This window comes from Hyposmocoma kahamanoa, unplaced genomic scaffold, assembly GCF_003589595.1.
Source record: "Hyposmocoma kahamanoa isolate Upper Pololo Valley unplaced genomic scaffold, ASM358959v1 76, whole genome shotgun sequence".
Taxonomy (NCBI): Eukaryota; Metazoa; Arthropoda; class Insecta; order Lepidoptera; family Cosmopterigidae; genus Hyposmocoma; species Hyposmocoma kahamanoa.
The window spans coordinates 12,367,429-12,386,839 of record NW_020653900.1 but is presented as its reverse complement, the minus strand read 5'-3'; the positions used below and the strand labels follow the sequence as shown (position 1 = coordinate 12,386,839).

The following is a 19,411-nucleotide window of genomic DNA, read 5'->3' as shown; positions in this document are numbered from 1 at the left end:
TTTTATAGTATCCAAATTATAAACGAGCACTTTTATCTACAGATGTTCGACAGCGTCTCCATTCTATTTTCTGACGTGGTGACCTTCACGGAGATCTGCTCTCGCATCACGCCCATGGAAGTTGTATCCATGCTTAATGCCATGTACTCCATCTTCGACACTCTTACGGAGAGGAATCGAGTTTACAAGGTAATGTCCTACGTTTTTACTTATAACTTGTCAATAATTATAGGTTTTTCCTTAAGCGATTTCGCTGACGCCATACAGCTAATGGTGCAATCTCTAAGTCTAGATATCTATATTTTGTAGCATAAGCTTCATTGAACCATGAGGAACAAACAAATAGTCTTTGATATTTGTGATTCTCATTAGGATTAAAAGTTAAAAATAATGGTGAAATTTTTCAGCTGTACGTTTGTACATTATGTCTCTAACATCTGTAGTAGCGAGACGCGATTGGGAATGATTTCGATATTCACTTGTTAGTAATTAGTAATCCTGTCATTCGAAGGATAAATTAGTAACCTACAAATGTTCGTATTCGAATGATCAGAATGATCATTCATTACTAATTAGTACTACTAATCCATAGATTTCATAGAACATTTCTGCCTAACCCTCTCTGACATATGGTAGATACCGTAAATGTGATGGGGACAGGGATATTTTGATATGGACATGGTAAATAGTTCCGATTGCTTCCGACGTAATAATCATTCAATTCGCTCATCCGACCATATGGTGGGGACATTCGGTATCAGTAATCATCAAACCCGAGTCGAATGATTGTGCCTGGATTCGACTTAGGCGAATGATTTGCCCATTCGAATGATTAGTATTATCAGTAACATTACTATAAAATTTATATTCCTACCTAGTAACATTCAAATTCGCGCATCGCTAATCTATACGTGAGACGTAAAGAATATTAAGTGCCAAATAGTAATTTTTACTACAAAGAGTTGTAAAGAGAATGAGGCTCTTAATTAGGCATTTACAATCAATCTTAAGGTCAAATACCAACTTTCACACACACGTTGTATATATGTGTTATACTTTCACACACACGCTGTAAATGTATGTATAGTTTGCACCCGTGCTTCACTCGTATCGGGCTTGGTGAAAACCAGCGCTACAGGTAGAAATTCCTGCCCATAGCTAAACGCCGAGCAAGTCCCGTTTGCGCACGCGGCGACACTATTTTATTATTATTAATGCTGTGAGTTTATTATGATGTTTAGAGAATCAAGAGTAAATCGCAATTGTATGCAAATTACTATTGTTTGTCTATTTGTTGTATTGTGTTATAATTTTAAGTTTATAATATTGTATTATAGTTTTTAAGCACATTCATGTGTGTTTCGGTAAACTCTACAAAGCTTTCTTATTCTTATTCTAAATAAAATATGTTAATTAAATAAAAAACAAACGACGATAGGATTTAATGTCTTATACTATTACGTGATTTTCAGCATTCTAGAGCAATATCTTTACTATACTACACTATACTTTATGATATTGATTAATTCCATGAAACTTTCAGGTTGAGACAATAGGTGACGCCTACATGGTGGTTTCTGGAGCTCCAGAGAAGGAAGACAACCACGCTGAGAAAGTCTGCGACATGGCCCTCGATATGGTTGATGCTATCACGGATCTGAAAGATCCTAGTACAGGTAAGAATGTTAAAGCAGGTACCCTGTCATCCACTCAAATTACACAGTTCACGAACGGGGTTACTGGGCCATTCCTCAACCGATACAATTTTATTTCATGGTAAATCATCTCATAGGAAATGAAACTATTGCGGATTTAAATCACGTATGTTTGTTTTTTCAAACAAACCAACGTTTCGGGCCCTTTACAGGTCCTATGGTCACGGTTGACTGGGATCACGGTTGAATGGGCCTGTAAAGGGCCAGAAACATTGGTTTGTTTGAAAAAGAAAAATATACGAGATTTAAATCCGGAAAATTTTCCTATGTGTAACAATCGCGAAAACCTAAGAACTAAATCATCTCAGTTGTTTGCCGATAAAGGATTTTGTACGTTTTGTATTCTGCTAAAAATTAAGAGTCTATACAGCCTCAAATGGCTTTTCATCACTCATAGCTCGTAATTTATTAGTACACAAAATCGTGTGATTTTCTATACCTATATAAATGTAAATGTGTAAAAAAAAAAGAAAAACCGCTGGCTGCGCTTTGGTAGGAAATCGATATTCAGCATGTGTGAAACTTTAATTCTATAAATCTTAATTAAATTTGTATTGAATCATTGACTTTGCAAGTCAATGTATTAAATGTATGTAATGTATTATATTCAATTATTTTTTGTGAAATTACTCCACTAGTTTGTTATAATTATTAATACAAAGATCGAACACACAGAAAAAATTCCTTCGATCCGGTCGGATTCGAACCGACGTCTTCTTGCATACCGTGGCAGACGCTATACCAACTAAGCCACGGAACGAACCAACGGACCTCACGAATTTTTCTATGTGCTTGCTTCGTGTCTTTGTATTTGGTTTTTCAACGACTTTTTAGTCGTAGCGCCATCTATGAGAAGTCTATGAAAGATTTATCACCCAGTTAGTACCTTTACAGCTACCAGTCCTGGCGAGAGATGTCGCTATTCACAGTATTAATTAAATCTATAAATCTTGTTATTGATGACTTGCTCTTTCTTCATCGTCTTTTGACTATAGTTTTATAATAATATAATCGCTTTAACTTCTCGGAAATTAATAACTTACTTTTAGTCTCGTCCAGACTTGGATATTCACTAACATCGAATGATTTTGATGAACGTTTTAATAATTTAATATTGCCTGGTTGTAATATGTCAAGATATTGCTTTAAGTTCAAGTAACATTACCTAAACTTCGCCATTAAACTATGTCAAACTTCTTCAAAGCCACCACTCTAAAAGCAACCCAAATTTGTTATTAGTGTTATTTCAATAAGGTCCTAAACACACAAGCTGTGATTTCATCTAGTGAAACAGAACTGGGAAGTCTCTCTCGCTTTTATTTAACGAACCACAAGGACCCTCTCCTATCACTTTGTAAACGCTTTAGTAATAATTGTACTCTCGTTTGTGAAATAAAAACTTGCCATTGTTAATTAAAAATTGTCTATTGTGATTTTGCCAGTTGCAAATATGAAAATAAACAATAATCACGAAGATTTTTTGTGTTTACATTAGAAATACCTATGCAATTAGGTTCAAAAATGTATGTGTCCTAATCTTTTCATAATGGATATAGTGGAACACAACGAGCTACACGTGCGCAGAAACTTAGTATTAGCTGTGATCTTGTTGAAAGAAATTACAGGTGTGCTGTAAAATCCGATGCTACTAGGGATATAAGGCTTATGTGTTCATGATAGGTACGTGGGGCGACTTCGCAGGCTACCGCTACTTGCGGTAGCCAGCGAAGAAAGGACCAATCTCTCGACTGAATATTCACGCGTACATTGCGCACCCTGTACGAAATATCGGATAAGATCGCTCTGTTCCATTGTTCTCTCTGTTACGTAATAGTAATTTTGCAGCGTTAACCACAATCTACTGAGGTTAGGCTATAGTCCATCGTGCCTTTAAAGATATGGATTGGAGACAAATTCCTATTCCATTAAAATTGATTAACATCAGTAAAGTATGGTCGGTTTATTACACCCTTAACAAACAGACACAAATAAACCTATAAATAAACCTATTAAGTGGATAAGTGAGAATTTATTAATAGCACACATCCTCATTTACAGGATCTCATCTTTCAATCCGGGTAGGTGTCCATTCTGGCGCCGTAGTCGCCGGCATTGTCGGTCTAAAGATGCCCAGATACTGCCTCTTTGGGGACTCGGTCAACACAGCGTCGCGCATGGAGTCCACTTCAGAAGCCATGAGGATCCACATATCGCAAACCACGAGGGAACTGTTGTCACCTTCGTACATGGTCACAGAGAGAGGAGAGATTCAGGTTAAAGGAAAAGGTGAGTTTATCTTAAACGTTTGGACGTAAGTTGGGTAGGAATTTTTGGTTTTTACAAGTGCTGAAAACAAAACCACAGATACAATAAATGCTGCTGCATGTTAAAAAATACATCTGACACTAAGTAACTTTCATCAACCAACCTTCGGAGTTCAACTTTTCATACATATTATTGTGTAGGCAGAACATGAGGCAGCAAGTAAGAGCATCTTGAAGATGATATCTAAGAAATTTGATTATCACTTGATGTGGAAAGTCACTCAAAGGACGAAATCATTATATATTAAGTACTACAATAGACTAAGGGTCGTATTCTAGAACTCTCCTCAATGCTCAAGTCAGGATTTGAGCAGACTTGAGTATGATTTCAAGCTCTGGAAATACGACCCTAATGGCAAGAACTTGAGTATGATTTTCAGTGCTCACTGCAATACTCAAGTCCTGACTTGAGTATTGAGTAGAGTTCTGGAATACGACCCTAAGAGTTACTAACAAAAATTGTGGACCTAAATGTCATCTAAAATAATAAATAAATTTAAAAAAATCGAACAGCTGATTGTACGGGAAGTTAAGAAGAGAAAGAAGCGAGTTAGGCACGGGTTCCTCGGGGAAAGTATTTTTAGTATCATGAACGAATCAAAGAGTATCATGAATTAATCAAATTGTATAAAATTTCATACACATTTTATTTATAGATTATATACAAAAGTGCTGTTAAGCATGTTGCTATTATAAATGTGTATATAAATAAAAGTAAATAACTTGTTTTTTGTGTGTAATAAATAAGTTGTCTTTCTTCAATTCAAACGAGTCGATGTTGCTGTAAATGGCACACATTTTTCTATAAATTTACTTAATAAAATCCACACCTGAAATGCTAATGTCCTTTTTTGGGTAGGTTATGACTTCTGAGAAAGTCTGAAAGAATTCCACGTACCAGAATCCAGACGTGCTCAATAATCCTTAATATTTCCAGGAGCAATGAAAACGTACTGGCTTGAAGGACGAGAATCTCGACCGTGTCTCACGAAAGTCATATCACCTCAGCTCCAACCAGGAACCGAACTGGAATGGGAACGAGCCGCTGACGTCAGGGACAGCATTGCAGAACACTCAGCCCAGCAAATGAACATCAAGGAAAAGGATGTAGCGTCAGGGACTTACACCCATCTCCCGAATTCCGTCAATTCAGGCCCAAATTCTCTAGCCGGTGTCAACAATTCGTCAAATCTAATTGCGATACAACCATCTCCGTCTTTGCGAAATTCTCAGATAGTATCACCGAATCCTACAGTGACTTCGCCCGTCGAAGAACGAAGAATGTACTCTCCTGTTACTTTCCAAGATGTTGCTATGAGGAGTATAGCTAATTCACCTAACAGGCATGAAAATAGAGGTAGACTACGTTTCTAGTATTTCCAATCTGATTAGAATCTTAGATTAGAATCAAATTTGTATAGATCTTTCTTATTTTCAGAGTCAAGATCTAATTCTACGAGTGTCGGTGGAGTTTGGAATGACGCTGACTCTATAGAACCAGTCAGGACGATTGACAGCTTGAATTCGTCATTCTGGTGAGTACCTAACACCTTATACTATTTAAAAGACAACGAAGTTGAATTGACGAATTTATATTTTGGTCACAGCCTCGCAGAATTGCTGGTTATTGATTGAGTATGGCCGGAATTCTGATTAAGCGAGATAACTATGAGTAATGGGTTCTGTAACAACCACAAATTTAACACGCCATTAGTTCTAACGCGCCACCGCTAGATGGTATTAATTGTACCCTGAAACGCACTATCGTTTTGTGAACTTCAATAGTATAAGTCAACTCATATGTTTTGTATTGTCAATGGATAGGGGTTATGAGCCTTCAGCTTGCCACTTTTCCGGTGGCGCAGTCAAGGCCATCAGTAGGGAAACAATATCGAGTCAAAAGTATCGATGAGTACTTATGAGTAGTATCACATAAAAAGTATCGTACTCATAAAAGTATCGGAACAAAACTATCGATACCTCAAGGTATCGATAATTTTGTCCTGCAAATTTTCCCTACTTAAAGACAATAAAACACATGAATTCATAAGTCTTATTTGAATTATAATTAAAATATAAGATTTTAATTAAATCTATTAATTGATCTATTCAATCAATCGTCATTTCACATAATTTGTGTTACATACATTTACTAACCTGTATAATCACTTAAAAACAAAAATCTATTTGGTAGCAGTCTGTTTCTCGTTTTTGACATTGTATTGCCTGTGTTTGAGAACAAACGTTCTGAAGAAGGAACAAACTTCTCCTACTACCTCTATCTACTCAAATACAATGTTTGTCAAGTATGTTTATCAAATGTTTCTAACTATTTTTCTTCATTCTCATTCTTATAAAGAGGCAAATGGTGGCATACACTATACAGCCAAGTCATTTGTGATGTAGCTTGCCATTTAAAAAAACATCGCAAGGTGGCTTGCTTTATGATACGTATATATAAAAGGTGTCCTAAGTAGGAATTATTCAAACGATACTTGTCAAAAAGTACTAATACCTGAAAAGTATCGAGTACAAAAGTATCAGTATCGGAAGGAAAAGTACTCGATACCAAAAAGTATCGATACTCTATGCATGTCCCTAGCCATCAGCAGCCAACTGCAAAACATCCTTCACAAAAAAAAGTATTGTCTATGGAATGACGTGAATGCATGCTCTACCGCTATAGCATTTGTATGGCACTAAGGGTCGTATTCCAGAAGTCTACTCAATGCTCAAAACTTTACTTGAGTATGATTTAAAACACTACAAATCATACTCAAGTCCTTGCCAATAGAGTCGTATTTCAGGAATACGACCTTCAAAGGCTCTCAAATTATTGAGACATTTCGGTCCTTACTTACTGCTATCTAGTGTTGGGTAGGACATGAAATTAAATCAAGAAAATGAGGCAGAACAATGTTCTATTTCAAATGAGATGAGGTAGTGGTAAGAATGTTTGCACCTACGGCAATGACTCAACAGACAGGGAATACTAAAGCACATTTTCATAACTTGATGATATGGGTCAATTATATAGTATAAATAAATGCTAATTTTATTTAGTACTATGGTATTATGATCATATGATGTAAAATCAGCTAAAAAGCGGGCAGTGCAGGACCAGTAATTGTTGTGTTTGTTGAATTCGAAGCAGTGTGACATGAGTGAAGCTGTGACATGAGGTGTTGTGACACACTAACTAAGCGAGTGGTACAAACGAGTTGCCTCGTTTATGAGTAACTCAACACTACTGCTATCTTAGCTTCGGTACTGAACCTTGAGCTTTCACGTCAATGAGACACACTAGTTATTTGGCTAGGCTGCCAAGCTTCTTGGCTGCATTTTTGGCCATGGCTTCAATGTATCTGCCGAAGTTCAGATTGGACGACAGGTCCATTCCAATAGGTCAAGACGGTCGGCTATCGGTATGGATATTATCACGAAAAGTCGGAGTCAAGTGAAAGGGACTCCGTTTAGTGGAGAAAAGACACGCCTGCGTTTTGGTAGCATTAAATTTGGGTTTCGACTCCAAAGGCTGTAAATAGGTAATCGGAGCCGAGGTCCTGATATTTATTACTTATTACCATGATATTCATATTTTTTTGTGACAATACTCCACTAGTTTGTTATTATAGCCCCAGTGTGGCCACAGAGACTGGTTCGAGGGCAGTCAGAAGGAAGAATTTTTTCTTTATGTTTGTTCGATCTTTGATAGAAATTTAAGACAACTCAATTGAGAAGCAAATCGTCGCCTTGATTTCTCAAACTCGTATCTTATAAACAGTGATTATTCAGGAGATGACAAAAACTTTCGTTTATTTTAAATTTCTTATCAACGGTTTCAATTTGGATGCATTACTTTAAGAATAGGTAAAAGCCAGTGTGTGAATGTGAAGGAAATATGATGTGAAATCAACCTGCAACATTTGTATATACAATATGCATACAATCCATTTTTTGCATTTCAGAAACTTTGTGCTTTAAGATACGAGTTTGAGAAAGTATGGCGACGAAATTGCTCCAGACAACCGTTTTCCCACTAAGCTACCACAATTCTTATCAGCGTACAAATAAGTTACAATGTTGACTGACTGTAGTAAAACCGAGCAACACAATCTTAAGTTACAGTGCGACGTCCCCTTCCAGAGTGGCGACGGCGCCGGCGCCTCGAGAGAGGGAAAAAGAGGAGTTCCAAGAAATAGGGGTGAGAATACGTAATGAAAAATAACATCTGGACACAATCTCTTCTAATAAATAATTATAATAATAGTTAGCCTATTACACAGGGTTTTTAATTTGTGAAATACTAACAGCAATAACTGTGTTCCACGCTTTTGATAATTCATCAGATTTTTAATAAGAATAAACTATATATACTTTATGTGACTGTTACATAATGAAAGGGTTTTCATAAATAGTGAAAGAGTTTCATGAAAACATCACACGAGTGTTTTAACGCCTAAATATGTACAGTTACATACACTGCTTTATCTATACACATATTAAGCTCTACTTATACTTAGTCTGGCCATAAATACTGTTACACTTAAAAATAAAAAAATATTACATTTGAATTTCGAATCTGTCATTTTTATACGATTGTTCATTGTGTTTTCTCATTTTGGCGCCAATACATTGTACAATATTTTGCGATATTAAAATGGAGTGGGGTGATAAAGAGAACCGAATCGCTGTGATTGCATTACACAAAGTAGGTATGGAGCTAAATGCAATTTTTAAAACTCTCCATACACTTGGTATTAGTAAAATGTTTGTGTACCGGGCTATTAATACGTACAATGAGACTTCCTCTGTTTGTGACAGAAAAAGATCTGGCCGTCCACGTAGTATTCGTACGAAAAAGGTGGTCAAAGCAGTAAGGGAAAGAATTCGAAGAAATCCTGTCCGAAAGCAAAAGATTTTATCTCGGGAAATGAAGATAGCACCTAGAACCATGTCGCGTATTTTAAAAGATGACTTAGGACTTGCAGCCTATAAGAGACGCACTGGTCATTTCTTAACTGATAATTTAAAGAAGAATAGGGTGGTAAAATCGAAACAAGTACTGAAGCGGTACGCAAAGGGAGGTCACAGAAAAATTTTGTTTACGGATGAGAAAATTTTTACGATTGAGCAACATTTTAACAAATAAAATGACCGTATTTATGCTCAAAGCTCTAAGGAAGCTTCCCAATTAGTCGACAGAGTGCAACGTGGACATTATCCGACTTCAGTGATGGTTTGGTGGGGTGTTAGCTATGAAGGAGTGACTGAGCCATATTTTTGTGAAAAAGGTATCAAAACATCGGCACAAGTGTATCAAGATACCATTCTTGAGAAGGTAGTTAAGCCCCTTAACATCACCATGTTCAATAACCAAGTATGGTCCTTCCAGCAAGACTCGGCGCCGGGTCATAAAGCTCGGTCCACGCAGTCTTGGTTGGAAGCGAACGTTTCGGACTTCATCAGAGCTGAAGACTGACCGTCGTCTAGTCCCGATCTTAATCCGCTGGATTATGATTTATGGTCAGTTTTAGAGAGTACAGTTTGCTCTAAAGGCCTTGATAATTTGGAGTCCCTAAAACAATCTATACGATTGGCAGTGAAGAATTTTCCCATGGAAAGAGTGCGTGCTTCTATTGATAACTGGCCTCAACGTTTAAAGGACTGTATTGCAGCCAATGGAGACCACTTCGAATAAGCTTTTTATATTTTTAATTGTTGTATATTTATGTAATAAACTAACACACTATAACAGTAATAAATGTTATTTGCAGTTAAAAAAATATTTTTTTTCTTTTTTACAATATTTATGGCAAGACTAGGTATATATGATGTGTTCAGGAACCGCATGTTACAATACGATTTATTTAATTCATAGACAAACTAGAGTCGACCCCAACTATCATATCGTTCGATATCAAGCAAAGTGTGAAATTTGTCAAAATTGTTTGCTTTGACATTTCGTTTCGAATAAAACTTCATCTCGACTGATAGTAGAATTGAGGTCAAATCAAATTCTTTTGTTTTTCAGAGATTTCTTTTCCTTCATTCCGTTTGGAACAGTCGAAGGTCAGAGACCATACTACCTAGTCATTAGTTTCTCTTTATTCGAAATTTGAATGAAATAATAAAATCGAATTTGATTAACATTTTCACAGATAAGAAATTTGTTCTAACAAAACAGTTTATTTTTAAGCTGGTCGTAATTTTCGGTTTTTGAACACATCATAGAGGGTCTATGATATGTGTGTAGATAAAATAAAAATACCTACTTAAGTAGGTAGGTATTTTTATCCTTCTCCTCCGTTGGTCCTTCACTGCTGAGGATCGTGACTTTGAACAAGTACACCGTCAATCAATCTTCACCACTGCACTGTCTTTGGCTAGGTGAATTGCGACGCTCACTGGAGTCCCTCTATACTGGCAGTAACAGCGCTTCTGCGTGCAATGTAACCATAGAATTGCAGAATGCGGGGAAAACAGGTGGAGGAGGAGTAATTTGAGTTACTCCCACAACGAGTCAACTCGAGTTACTTATTCATGAAATCGAGCTAACTCGGCTCGGTACCCGCCCCGCCGAGCCGTATACTTCATTCATACAGCGAAATTCGCTACGGCTACTCGTTCGGTGACCTTCGGAGCACGCTCGAGTCGCGATGGATGGGTGGGTGGGAGTCGAGTTATTTAAATGGAGTTACTCCCATAATGAGTCAACTCAAGTAATTTTTTGTGAACTCTAGCTAGCTTGGTGCAGTTCCGCCGAGTTGAATACTTCATTCATACAACGCGTCGCCTATTCATTCTCATTCGATCGATTCGGCGACCTTCGGAGCACGCTCGAGTCGCGGTCGGCCGGCCGATCGTGCCCAACTCGGTGAATCGTCGGTTTGATTTCTACTCGCTGTAGCTGTATCACACACCGAGTCGAGTTACTCGAGTTGAAAAAAATACAACTCGTCCCATAGCTACGGAGGACAAGCGTTTGTGATTTTGCAACTGCAATCTCAATTCAATAGATCACTCTAAACAGTGATAAAAACGCAGGACCGGGGGTGGCGGTCGTCGGGGAACACACTTGTACGTTTGAATTTACTTACCTTACTACCAAATACAAATTGAAAAAGTGGCAGATAGTACAACAAAACTTAAAAGTTTATTTTCGATAAATTTATTATGTTTTGTAAAAAGTCATGGAACAACAGTTGTTTATAATGTTAGTAACATAATCTTGAGAGGTTGTTAGTATTTTACAAATAACCCTATACAGTTCCACTGCTGGGTATAAGCGTACTCGCACAATTTGAGGGCTAGGACGGTAATTCCCACCCGGAAAATTTTCTTTATCAAAGCTGAACTAAAAAAACCGTAACAAAAACTTCTTTTCCCGTTAAAAAGGAGCCTTGGCGACATTTAAATACAACACTTATTAGCACACAAGATGCCAGTGCACTTCATTTTACTGGTTTTGTTCAGTTTTTTAGTAATACGTGGAAAATTTTAGGCAAGCCAGTGGGAATCGAGTTATATGGACGCCTCGCCACTGGTGTGCAGGTTTCCTTAAGATGATGTCCTTCGCCGAAAAGCTCATGGTTGATTTTAAATTAAATTTCTTACATAAATTCCGAAAACTCAGAACTGCCGGTTCGAACCCACTACCCTCTGCTTGAGAGGCGGTAGATCAAACCATTAGGCTACCCGGCGATACTTCGTTTTTTTAGGATTAGAAAAAAACGTAAACAAAGAAACAGTGATCGTAAACATTTTTCTTCAGTCAACAAATTTCTTTAAAGGAAAACGTCCTCAGAATTGATGACAAATAATATTATAGTGCAAATCTTTGAAGTAAACTAAATATGTAAAGATCATTTGATCTTCAATGAAAACTACGAATATAAAAAGATAATAATTGCATAAAGTTTCATTGAAAAAAATACAAAATTATTAATAAAATGGTTCCTGATAAAAGACCCATTCTGCCTAATGTTAAAAAAACGAAATATATTATAATCACAATATTTTCTAACATACATTAACATGAAACTAGATCACCAGTCCCGCACTTGGGTTTTTGAAATTAACAGCTTTTTTATATCAGTTTCTGCCGCACCTGTCCCCTCCGCACTCTGCACCCGCGACTGTCGCCGACTCGTGCTCAACGTTGCGACCCGACGCGACTGGCACCACGGTAACACGAAAAACTACTGCGGAAGAAATTGGTAAGAACAAAAATCTTTTCTTTTTTCAAATTGTCTCTCACTGTGCTTCGAAGTTTTTGGAGACCCTTGCAACCTCTTCAATAAAACGCCGTATTAATAAGACTGATTTATTGAATCTATCAAACCATCAACTTTCAAAAATTCAAAATTCTGAATTTAAATTATTTATTGCATTTCGAGCGAAGATGTACATACTAAATTACCTAATAATCAAATTCTTATCGAGTTCTTAGGTTTTCGCGATTATTACACATAGGAAATGAAACTATTTTTCCGGTGGTACAGTCTTCAACCAGTTAATAACCGTGACCATGGGACCTGTAAAGGGCCCGAAATGTGCGATTTAAATCCAGAAAAATAGTTTCACTTCCTAAATAACATTCTTGTTCTTCTAGTTCTTTAACAATCTAACTCGAAGATTTGATGAAAAACGCATACATAAATTTCTCTTTTACCTAATGATGACATTGCCTTCCAAAAATTACACCTTTTTAATTCCAGCCATATTTTCGTAAGTAGGGACTTTTAAAAGCAATGTCGTTAATAACAATGAAATTACAGGCACGTGGGACTTGTCAAATTATGTCTCAGGGTGATGGGCGCAGAGGCAATGCCCCTCAGATCTTTGCGATTTAAAGCTCTGAGTGGCACTGCAACTGTTATGCACAGGCGTATAGCTTACCATCAGGCGCACGGCTGGTTCATCCCGTCACTTGATATTATAAAAAAAGTTCGGACCAGTCACAATCATCTCCAGATTCAGATTCATTTATTTATCAAATATAACATTACAGTATAAATTGCACTACATGTCAAAGTATAAGAAATTATATTGAAATCGTCAGACAAAAATGAAAATTATAAGAAAATACACAATAAATAGAATCCGACGCGCCATCTACATTGCAACATTTTGCAAAACCGAATATTATCAACTAACAAAATTTTAAATAAACATTTACAATAATCTTATAAACCCTTTATAATAATATTGTACTAAATAATTAATGAAAATAATGTTTCTATTGAACAACACAAAAATGTCATAGTATTTTTCCTGGCATAGTGCTTAGATTGATTCAATATAAAATATTAAATTTATGTTATTAATTGAATTTTGTCAATACATCATTGTTGATACTTCTCTACGGAAAAGTAGTAGGCGGAAAGTACACAGAAAGCAAATCGCACAGTAAAGCCCGTAGTTGGTTTTTAACCGACTTTAAAAAAAGGAGGAGGTTCTCAATTCTGCTGTTTTTTTTTTTGTATATATGTTACGCGATAAGTCCAGCTTTTGTGAACCGATTTTGATAATTCTTTTTTTGTAAAAAAGAGAGTACCTTAGTATTAGCAGAGGTTACAGAATATAGTATTAGTCCCATTTAAACTTGAAGAAAATATTCCACCTTTAAGAGTCGTATTCCAGAACTCTACTCAATACTCAAGTCAGGACTTGAGTATTGCAGTGAGCACTGAAAATCATACTCAAGTCCTTGCCATTAGGGTCGTTTTTCCAGTGCTTGAAATAATACTCAAGTCTGCTTAAATCCTGACTTGAGCATTGAGTAGAGTTCTGGAATACGACCCTAAGAGTGGCGAACTAGGGGACGAATCCGGTTTCGCGCACTTTCCGGTAACCAATTTCAATAAAACATGGCGAATAGATGTAATTCCACGAAATTTTGAGGTCGGCTATTGTAGGGCTCTGTACTGAGATTATTTGAATAGCGAAACGGGGTACCCCGTACTATCATATTCTAATATTTAATTATATAAAGAAAAACATTGAATTCTAACAGTATACAAATTGATATTTCCAGAAACAGATACAGAGTACCAAGATGCAACAGAGTTAAGTGCTCACGTGTGCACGGTGACGGAGGCCACGGCTGGCGCCACGCCCGCCAAGCCAAGCAGGGTGGGACGGTTCAAGGCGCGAATAGCACCCGGGTACAATAAGAGCTGCGTCGCACAAAAATCCTCCGTTAAGGAAAAAGCGGTGAGTTTGTATTATGGTCCTATAAGTCAACAAGTCTGAAAAAGGTCAAAATTCCGTCTTAGAAGATGTTTATGTTATGTAAATGACAATGACCGTGGATATCCGTTAATTCCTCTTTAATACGAAATATAATTAGTCAGTTTTTGTTTGTAATATTATTCAAATGTATGTAATATTGATTCAGGCCCAGAGCAGCGTTCCGCACGGTCATCACCACACCAAGAACGTGAACCACCACCAGTGCTGCGGTGCATTCGGAAACCCGCACGTGCGGCACAAGACAAACTCTAGCTGTCGTCTTATCTAAATCCAGTCTGTCATTCTGTATAAATTTGTATACAGTGGTGTAGCAATCCTGCCCTCCTTATCGTAACTAACGTAAACGAAACGAGATCTAAAACCCCCTTCAAGGGGATTTTTTATATCTTATTTAATTTAAGTTTTATTGTTATGCCAATCGGAGTCATTAACATATAATAAAAACAAACTTTAGGTGCCTAAGTTATGACAAGCAGGGCAGAATCATAAAAAACGAAAAAGTCATGGGGAACTTGACTTATTAAAATTGATCGTCAAATCGAGACGGCCCCATTGAATAAACGTGTATCTATTATTAAAATACTAACTTGACAAGTAAAATAAAAAAGTAAAAACTTCAATACCTCTGCACCTGACCAGTCGTTTTTTCGTAAATTTTTATTATTAATTTTATGCGTGCGTAATTTATGCTTTCCATATAAAAAAACGTTACATTGCAGAGGCCGGGAAGTAAAGGATTGCTGGACGAGTATGAGTTAGAAGGACGAGCGCCAGCGAGGCCTTGTATTAATACAAGTCAAGCAATCCCCGTTCCCGCCGAGGCATGTATAGAATTTTTCTCAAACAATGCGAGGAAATAATAATATTTTAGAGAGGAAGTATAAATGTATAATAGAAAAGGTAAAAAAAAATTAATTGACATAAAAATTTATACAATTGCTAAAGGAAAATGTTATTGTTTTTCCAGGAACATTAATAGTAGTCCGCTGAACTTCTGATGATGTGTTTGTATGTGTATCTTATTACTGTATTTTCGTTACCGCTCTTCTCACTAGCACTCATTTTCGCGACCAATAAAATACAAAAGAATACCAAAATACAATAGTTTAAGTGTTATCGCCATTTTCTTTTTTTTTAAGTAAGCGGTATAGGTAGGTATTTTTAATTCTCGCAACTATGAACATGGAGCTTTATGAGTTTTTCTTTTGCCTGTTTACATAGTTCATTATTAGTAGGTAGATTTAGAAAAGTTTAAAGAAGTGGCCATTATTGGATTTTCATACTTTGCAAGCCTTGGACGACCCTTAAATGACAATGTTTTCGTGTTCGTTTTTTGAAAGTAATGCAAAGATTTCCGAGCATGTTTGAGAAAAATAGATTATTTCTCTTTTTTCGTGAAAAACATTTAGGAGGCTTATAATGAACATTACAAATATAGCCTGAAAAAAAAACTTTCCAGTTCTTAGGTTTTCGCGATTGTTACACATAGGAAATGAAACTATTTTTCCGGATTTAAATCACGTATATTTGTTTTTTCAAACAAACCGACGTTTCGGGCCCTTTACAGGTCCCATGGTCACGGTTGACTTCACCCGAGTTGAGTCAACCGCGCGATTTAAATCCGGAAAAATAGTTTCATTTCCTAAAAAAAACTTTGTCACGTTTATTCTGGGGGGGACAGATAAATATAAATTACCAATATTAAAAAAAAATGTTATTACGAAATTGTAATATTTAAAAACCAGGAGGCGTTTATTTATTATCCAAGGTTCCTCTGACTACACCACTGTTTTTTCATTTTAGGTACCAGTGCCATAAAAAACACAAAAAAAATTAACCACATCAGTTTCTAAGTATTATCATCACAATAAGGTTAGTATGTTTAGTTTTAGAACTAGAAATTTAAATATCGATGGATGTGATTCTTTTTTATTCATTCAAGAATTGATTGAATTGAATTTAAATGTAGATGTTTGGTCTAAAACTATCTTTTAACTTGTGGAACGTTGTCTAAAATGACTTGAAAATTTTTAGTGTTTTAGTCAACTTACAGGAACTTGAAAGCGAATTTGAACTTTATTTTTCGATATCTCTATACATTACTCGATATCTCTTTATTTCCATCTATGTAGTAACACCTAAGATATCCGATGATATGTGAACTATCAGAGATGGAGCATGCTCTGTTTTCTTTTGGAAATATAAACCGTACCTATTTCTGTTGCCACTAAATAATGTGAGCATTACTGCATTCTGGTTTTGAAGGGTAAGGGTACTGGTGAAAGTACAGACACATGGCACTTGTCAAATTTCTGTCTTACAGCTGTTACACACTTTTAGCAGCGATACAAACGCGCGATTGCATCGCTACACTTGTGATATATAAGCTATTGCATCGACGCAATCGCGCGTTTGTATCAATGCAGTCGCCCGTTTGCATCTATGCAAGCGCGTATCACGAACGCGCTTTTGTAAAGCAGTTAAAACTCGCCGTGTGACGGTGACAACCCGGTGCCTTGAATATGCTATTCAGCCCATTGGTCGAATCGACATAAATCGTCCGATATATAGTTTTTCCAGTGCCCTATCTCGCCTCATCTGAGGTTTTAGGCGTGAACAAATCGCTGCACAATTCTGACTATTTTGATCCCTATTTCACAATCCAAAAGTAACTTGTTTTTTGACACCTACATCAGGCAGACCTCAGCAAAAGAATTACCCAGAGTCGATATCACTAAAATAAATAGTAGCTATTATCTGACACGAATATTATTATTATTGTATAAGCAGGTCCTTATGCCAGTGTGGACCTATGGTATCTAGCTCTGGGGCTGTCCGCTAAAAGTAACATACAGATAGTACAGTGAAAGTACAAACACATGGAACTTTTCAAATTCAAATTCAAATTCAAAATAACCTTTATTTCATAGGTAAGCATTATTACACTTGAAATCGTCACAATGGTTAAACTCTACCGCTCATTCGTAAGGCAGATTCCCCTGAGAAGAATGAGGAAGAAACTCTAGGGGTTGCTCTTTGTAAATAACATTTACAATATGTTTTTTTATTTGAAACATCAACTTGTCAACTTTATGTCTTAGAGCACACGCACACACACATGGGGACTTTTAACAGCGATGCAAACGTGATGCAAAGCTAATGATCTATCTTTACACACACGCGCGAATGCGTCGATGCAATCGCTTATGTATCACAAGTGCAGCGATGCAATCGTGCGTTTGCATCGCTGCTAAAACTCGCGTGTGGCGTGTGTCGTGTCGTGTGCACGGGCGCTTAGGATGACGGGCACAGCGGTAGTAGGTACACCTCGAGTCTGAAAGTTCTGAGTTACATTGCAACTTTTGCGGGTAATCGTGTCGCTTGCCACTTGGCACACGACTAGTTCGTCCCGTTACTTGGTGTCATAAAAGAAGGAAAGAAAATTATTTTCAATATACACATATCTCACATGTCGCCATTATAGTATGACGTCACTAATCAGCTACATTGCTTTCTAAAACCTGTAGCTATTTAATTTATCGGCGAATTTCAATTCTGTTTTCACATTTTAAACGTCATATTTTATTTTTTTTAAAGTACCTTTATGACTTACCAAATGAGTAAGCGAAATGTATCTTTCTTCATCATCAACCCTACTTTTAATTTATATATTAAGAAATACTGGCAACTCACAAACGTCAGTTTATATTATCTTTAATAAAAAAAATCTAATATAGGTGAATTAAAACATATTTTTCGTCTGTTTGTAGTCGTTACAGTTACCTACTTGTATTTCACATAAATAGTATATATTAGAGAGAATATTTATATTTTTTCCGAACAATATTTTTAAGTAGGTAGTTAGATCTCATGAAGTACAAGACATCCCAAAGAATGATTCCAAAGATTTAGATCAGATAAATCGAATGTTTAGAACAAAAATGAGCTTTACAACTATGACAATAGAAAAGTAAATTATTAAAAAAAGGCTATAACAAAGTTACACACTGTATAACAGTGTTTTCTATGAAATTGTAAAATTTATTCGAACGTATACTCTGGTAGATATTATTAAAAAAATATTACTTATATTTTCCATTTAAAATTTGATCTATTGTATTGTATATCATAAGTAGGTAGTGGTGTTACATAGTAACCTTTTTGAATGTATTACGATTTAATTTTTAAATGTTTCTTTCAATTCCAACTAAATGTATTACACTTGAAGGTGACAATTTGGAATTGCGATAGTCCTCGGGATGTGCAGGGAAGCGGGGGACAAAAACTGCTGACCAATAACGTTGCAGTATATTCTGTTCTCTCATTGGTTGAAGACTACGCTTAAACAAAGCATTGAACGTATCGTTGCAGGGAAATTGTTAGAGTATAAGGACACTGTATTTTATTATAAGAAAAGCTAGTGAATATTATAAAACTTAAATGTTGTGAGTCAATTAAGAGATATATCTAGTCGTTTGAGATTAAATGTTCTTAATTTTAAATTCTGTTGTACTTGAAATAAATCTGTATATCCACTATACTGCATGCTGGGTAAAAGAAGACGGCTTCTTTGTTTTGTTGTCCACCTTGCAGGATAGCGTAAATACAACTTAAATGTATTGTGAAATATGTGTGTCTACACTTTTAGAGTTCATTATCGCGAATTTAAATAAAAAATTATATCATTCGTATTAATTCATGTCTAAAATATATTTATATCTATATATAGAGGTTTACTTCGGTACTGTACAATAACGCTTGGAGAAAATTTTTGATTGCCAAAAATTATAAATGTCACTTTTGTGGAAATTAAAAGAAGTATCAAAATCTTTTAGGGTTTTTTTCATAACCTTTCCATCATCATCCTATTTGAGAGTCAGGCTTTTCTCGGTGTAGCCCCCTAGCCCGCCAGCTCCTTAACTTATATATCTGCTCACTTTGACGTTCTCTATTTGAATAAATGACACAGAACAGTAAATTAAATACAAAAATAGTTAGTTAAAATGCCTATGGATGGCCTTATTGCTTGCAACCTTAGTATAATATTTGGGACATGCAAAATTTAAAAAAAAAGATTAATTTTATACCTGAGAATGTGTATAAATACTCAACTGC

At 36.1% G+C, this 19,411-nt stretch overlaps 1 protein-coding gene across 1 annotated transcript in view; it reads left to right on the top strand.

The window, feature by feature from the left end:
• Window positions 1–14,643, top strand: part of LOC113232357 (soluble guanylate cyclase 88E) — a 75,563-nt gene extending 60,920 nt beyond the window's left edge. Inside the window, exons 8-16 of the mRNA XM_026467033.1 lie at window positions 43–189; window positions 1,544–1,676; window positions 3,774–4,001; window positions 4,977–5,396; window positions 5,478–5,574; window positions 8,162–8,243; window positions 12,138–12,258; window positions 14,079–14,257; window positions 14,442–14,643. Coding sequence (XP_026322818.1) covers window positions 43–189; window positions 1,544–1,676; window positions 3,774–4,001; window positions 4,977–5,396; window positions 5,478–5,574; window positions 8,162–8,243; window positions 12,138–12,258; window positions 14,079–14,257; window positions 14,442–14,564 — 1,530 coding nt within the window. The 3' untranslated portion in view covers window positions 14,565–14,643. The remainder of the gene's footprint in view (window positions 1–42; window positions 190–1,543; window positions 1,677–3,773; window positions 4,002–4,976; window positions 5,397–5,477; window positions 5,575–8,161; window positions 8,244–12,137; window positions 12,259–14,078; window positions 14,258–14,441) is intronic.
• Window positions 14,644–19,411: the final 4,768 nt, after the last annotated feature.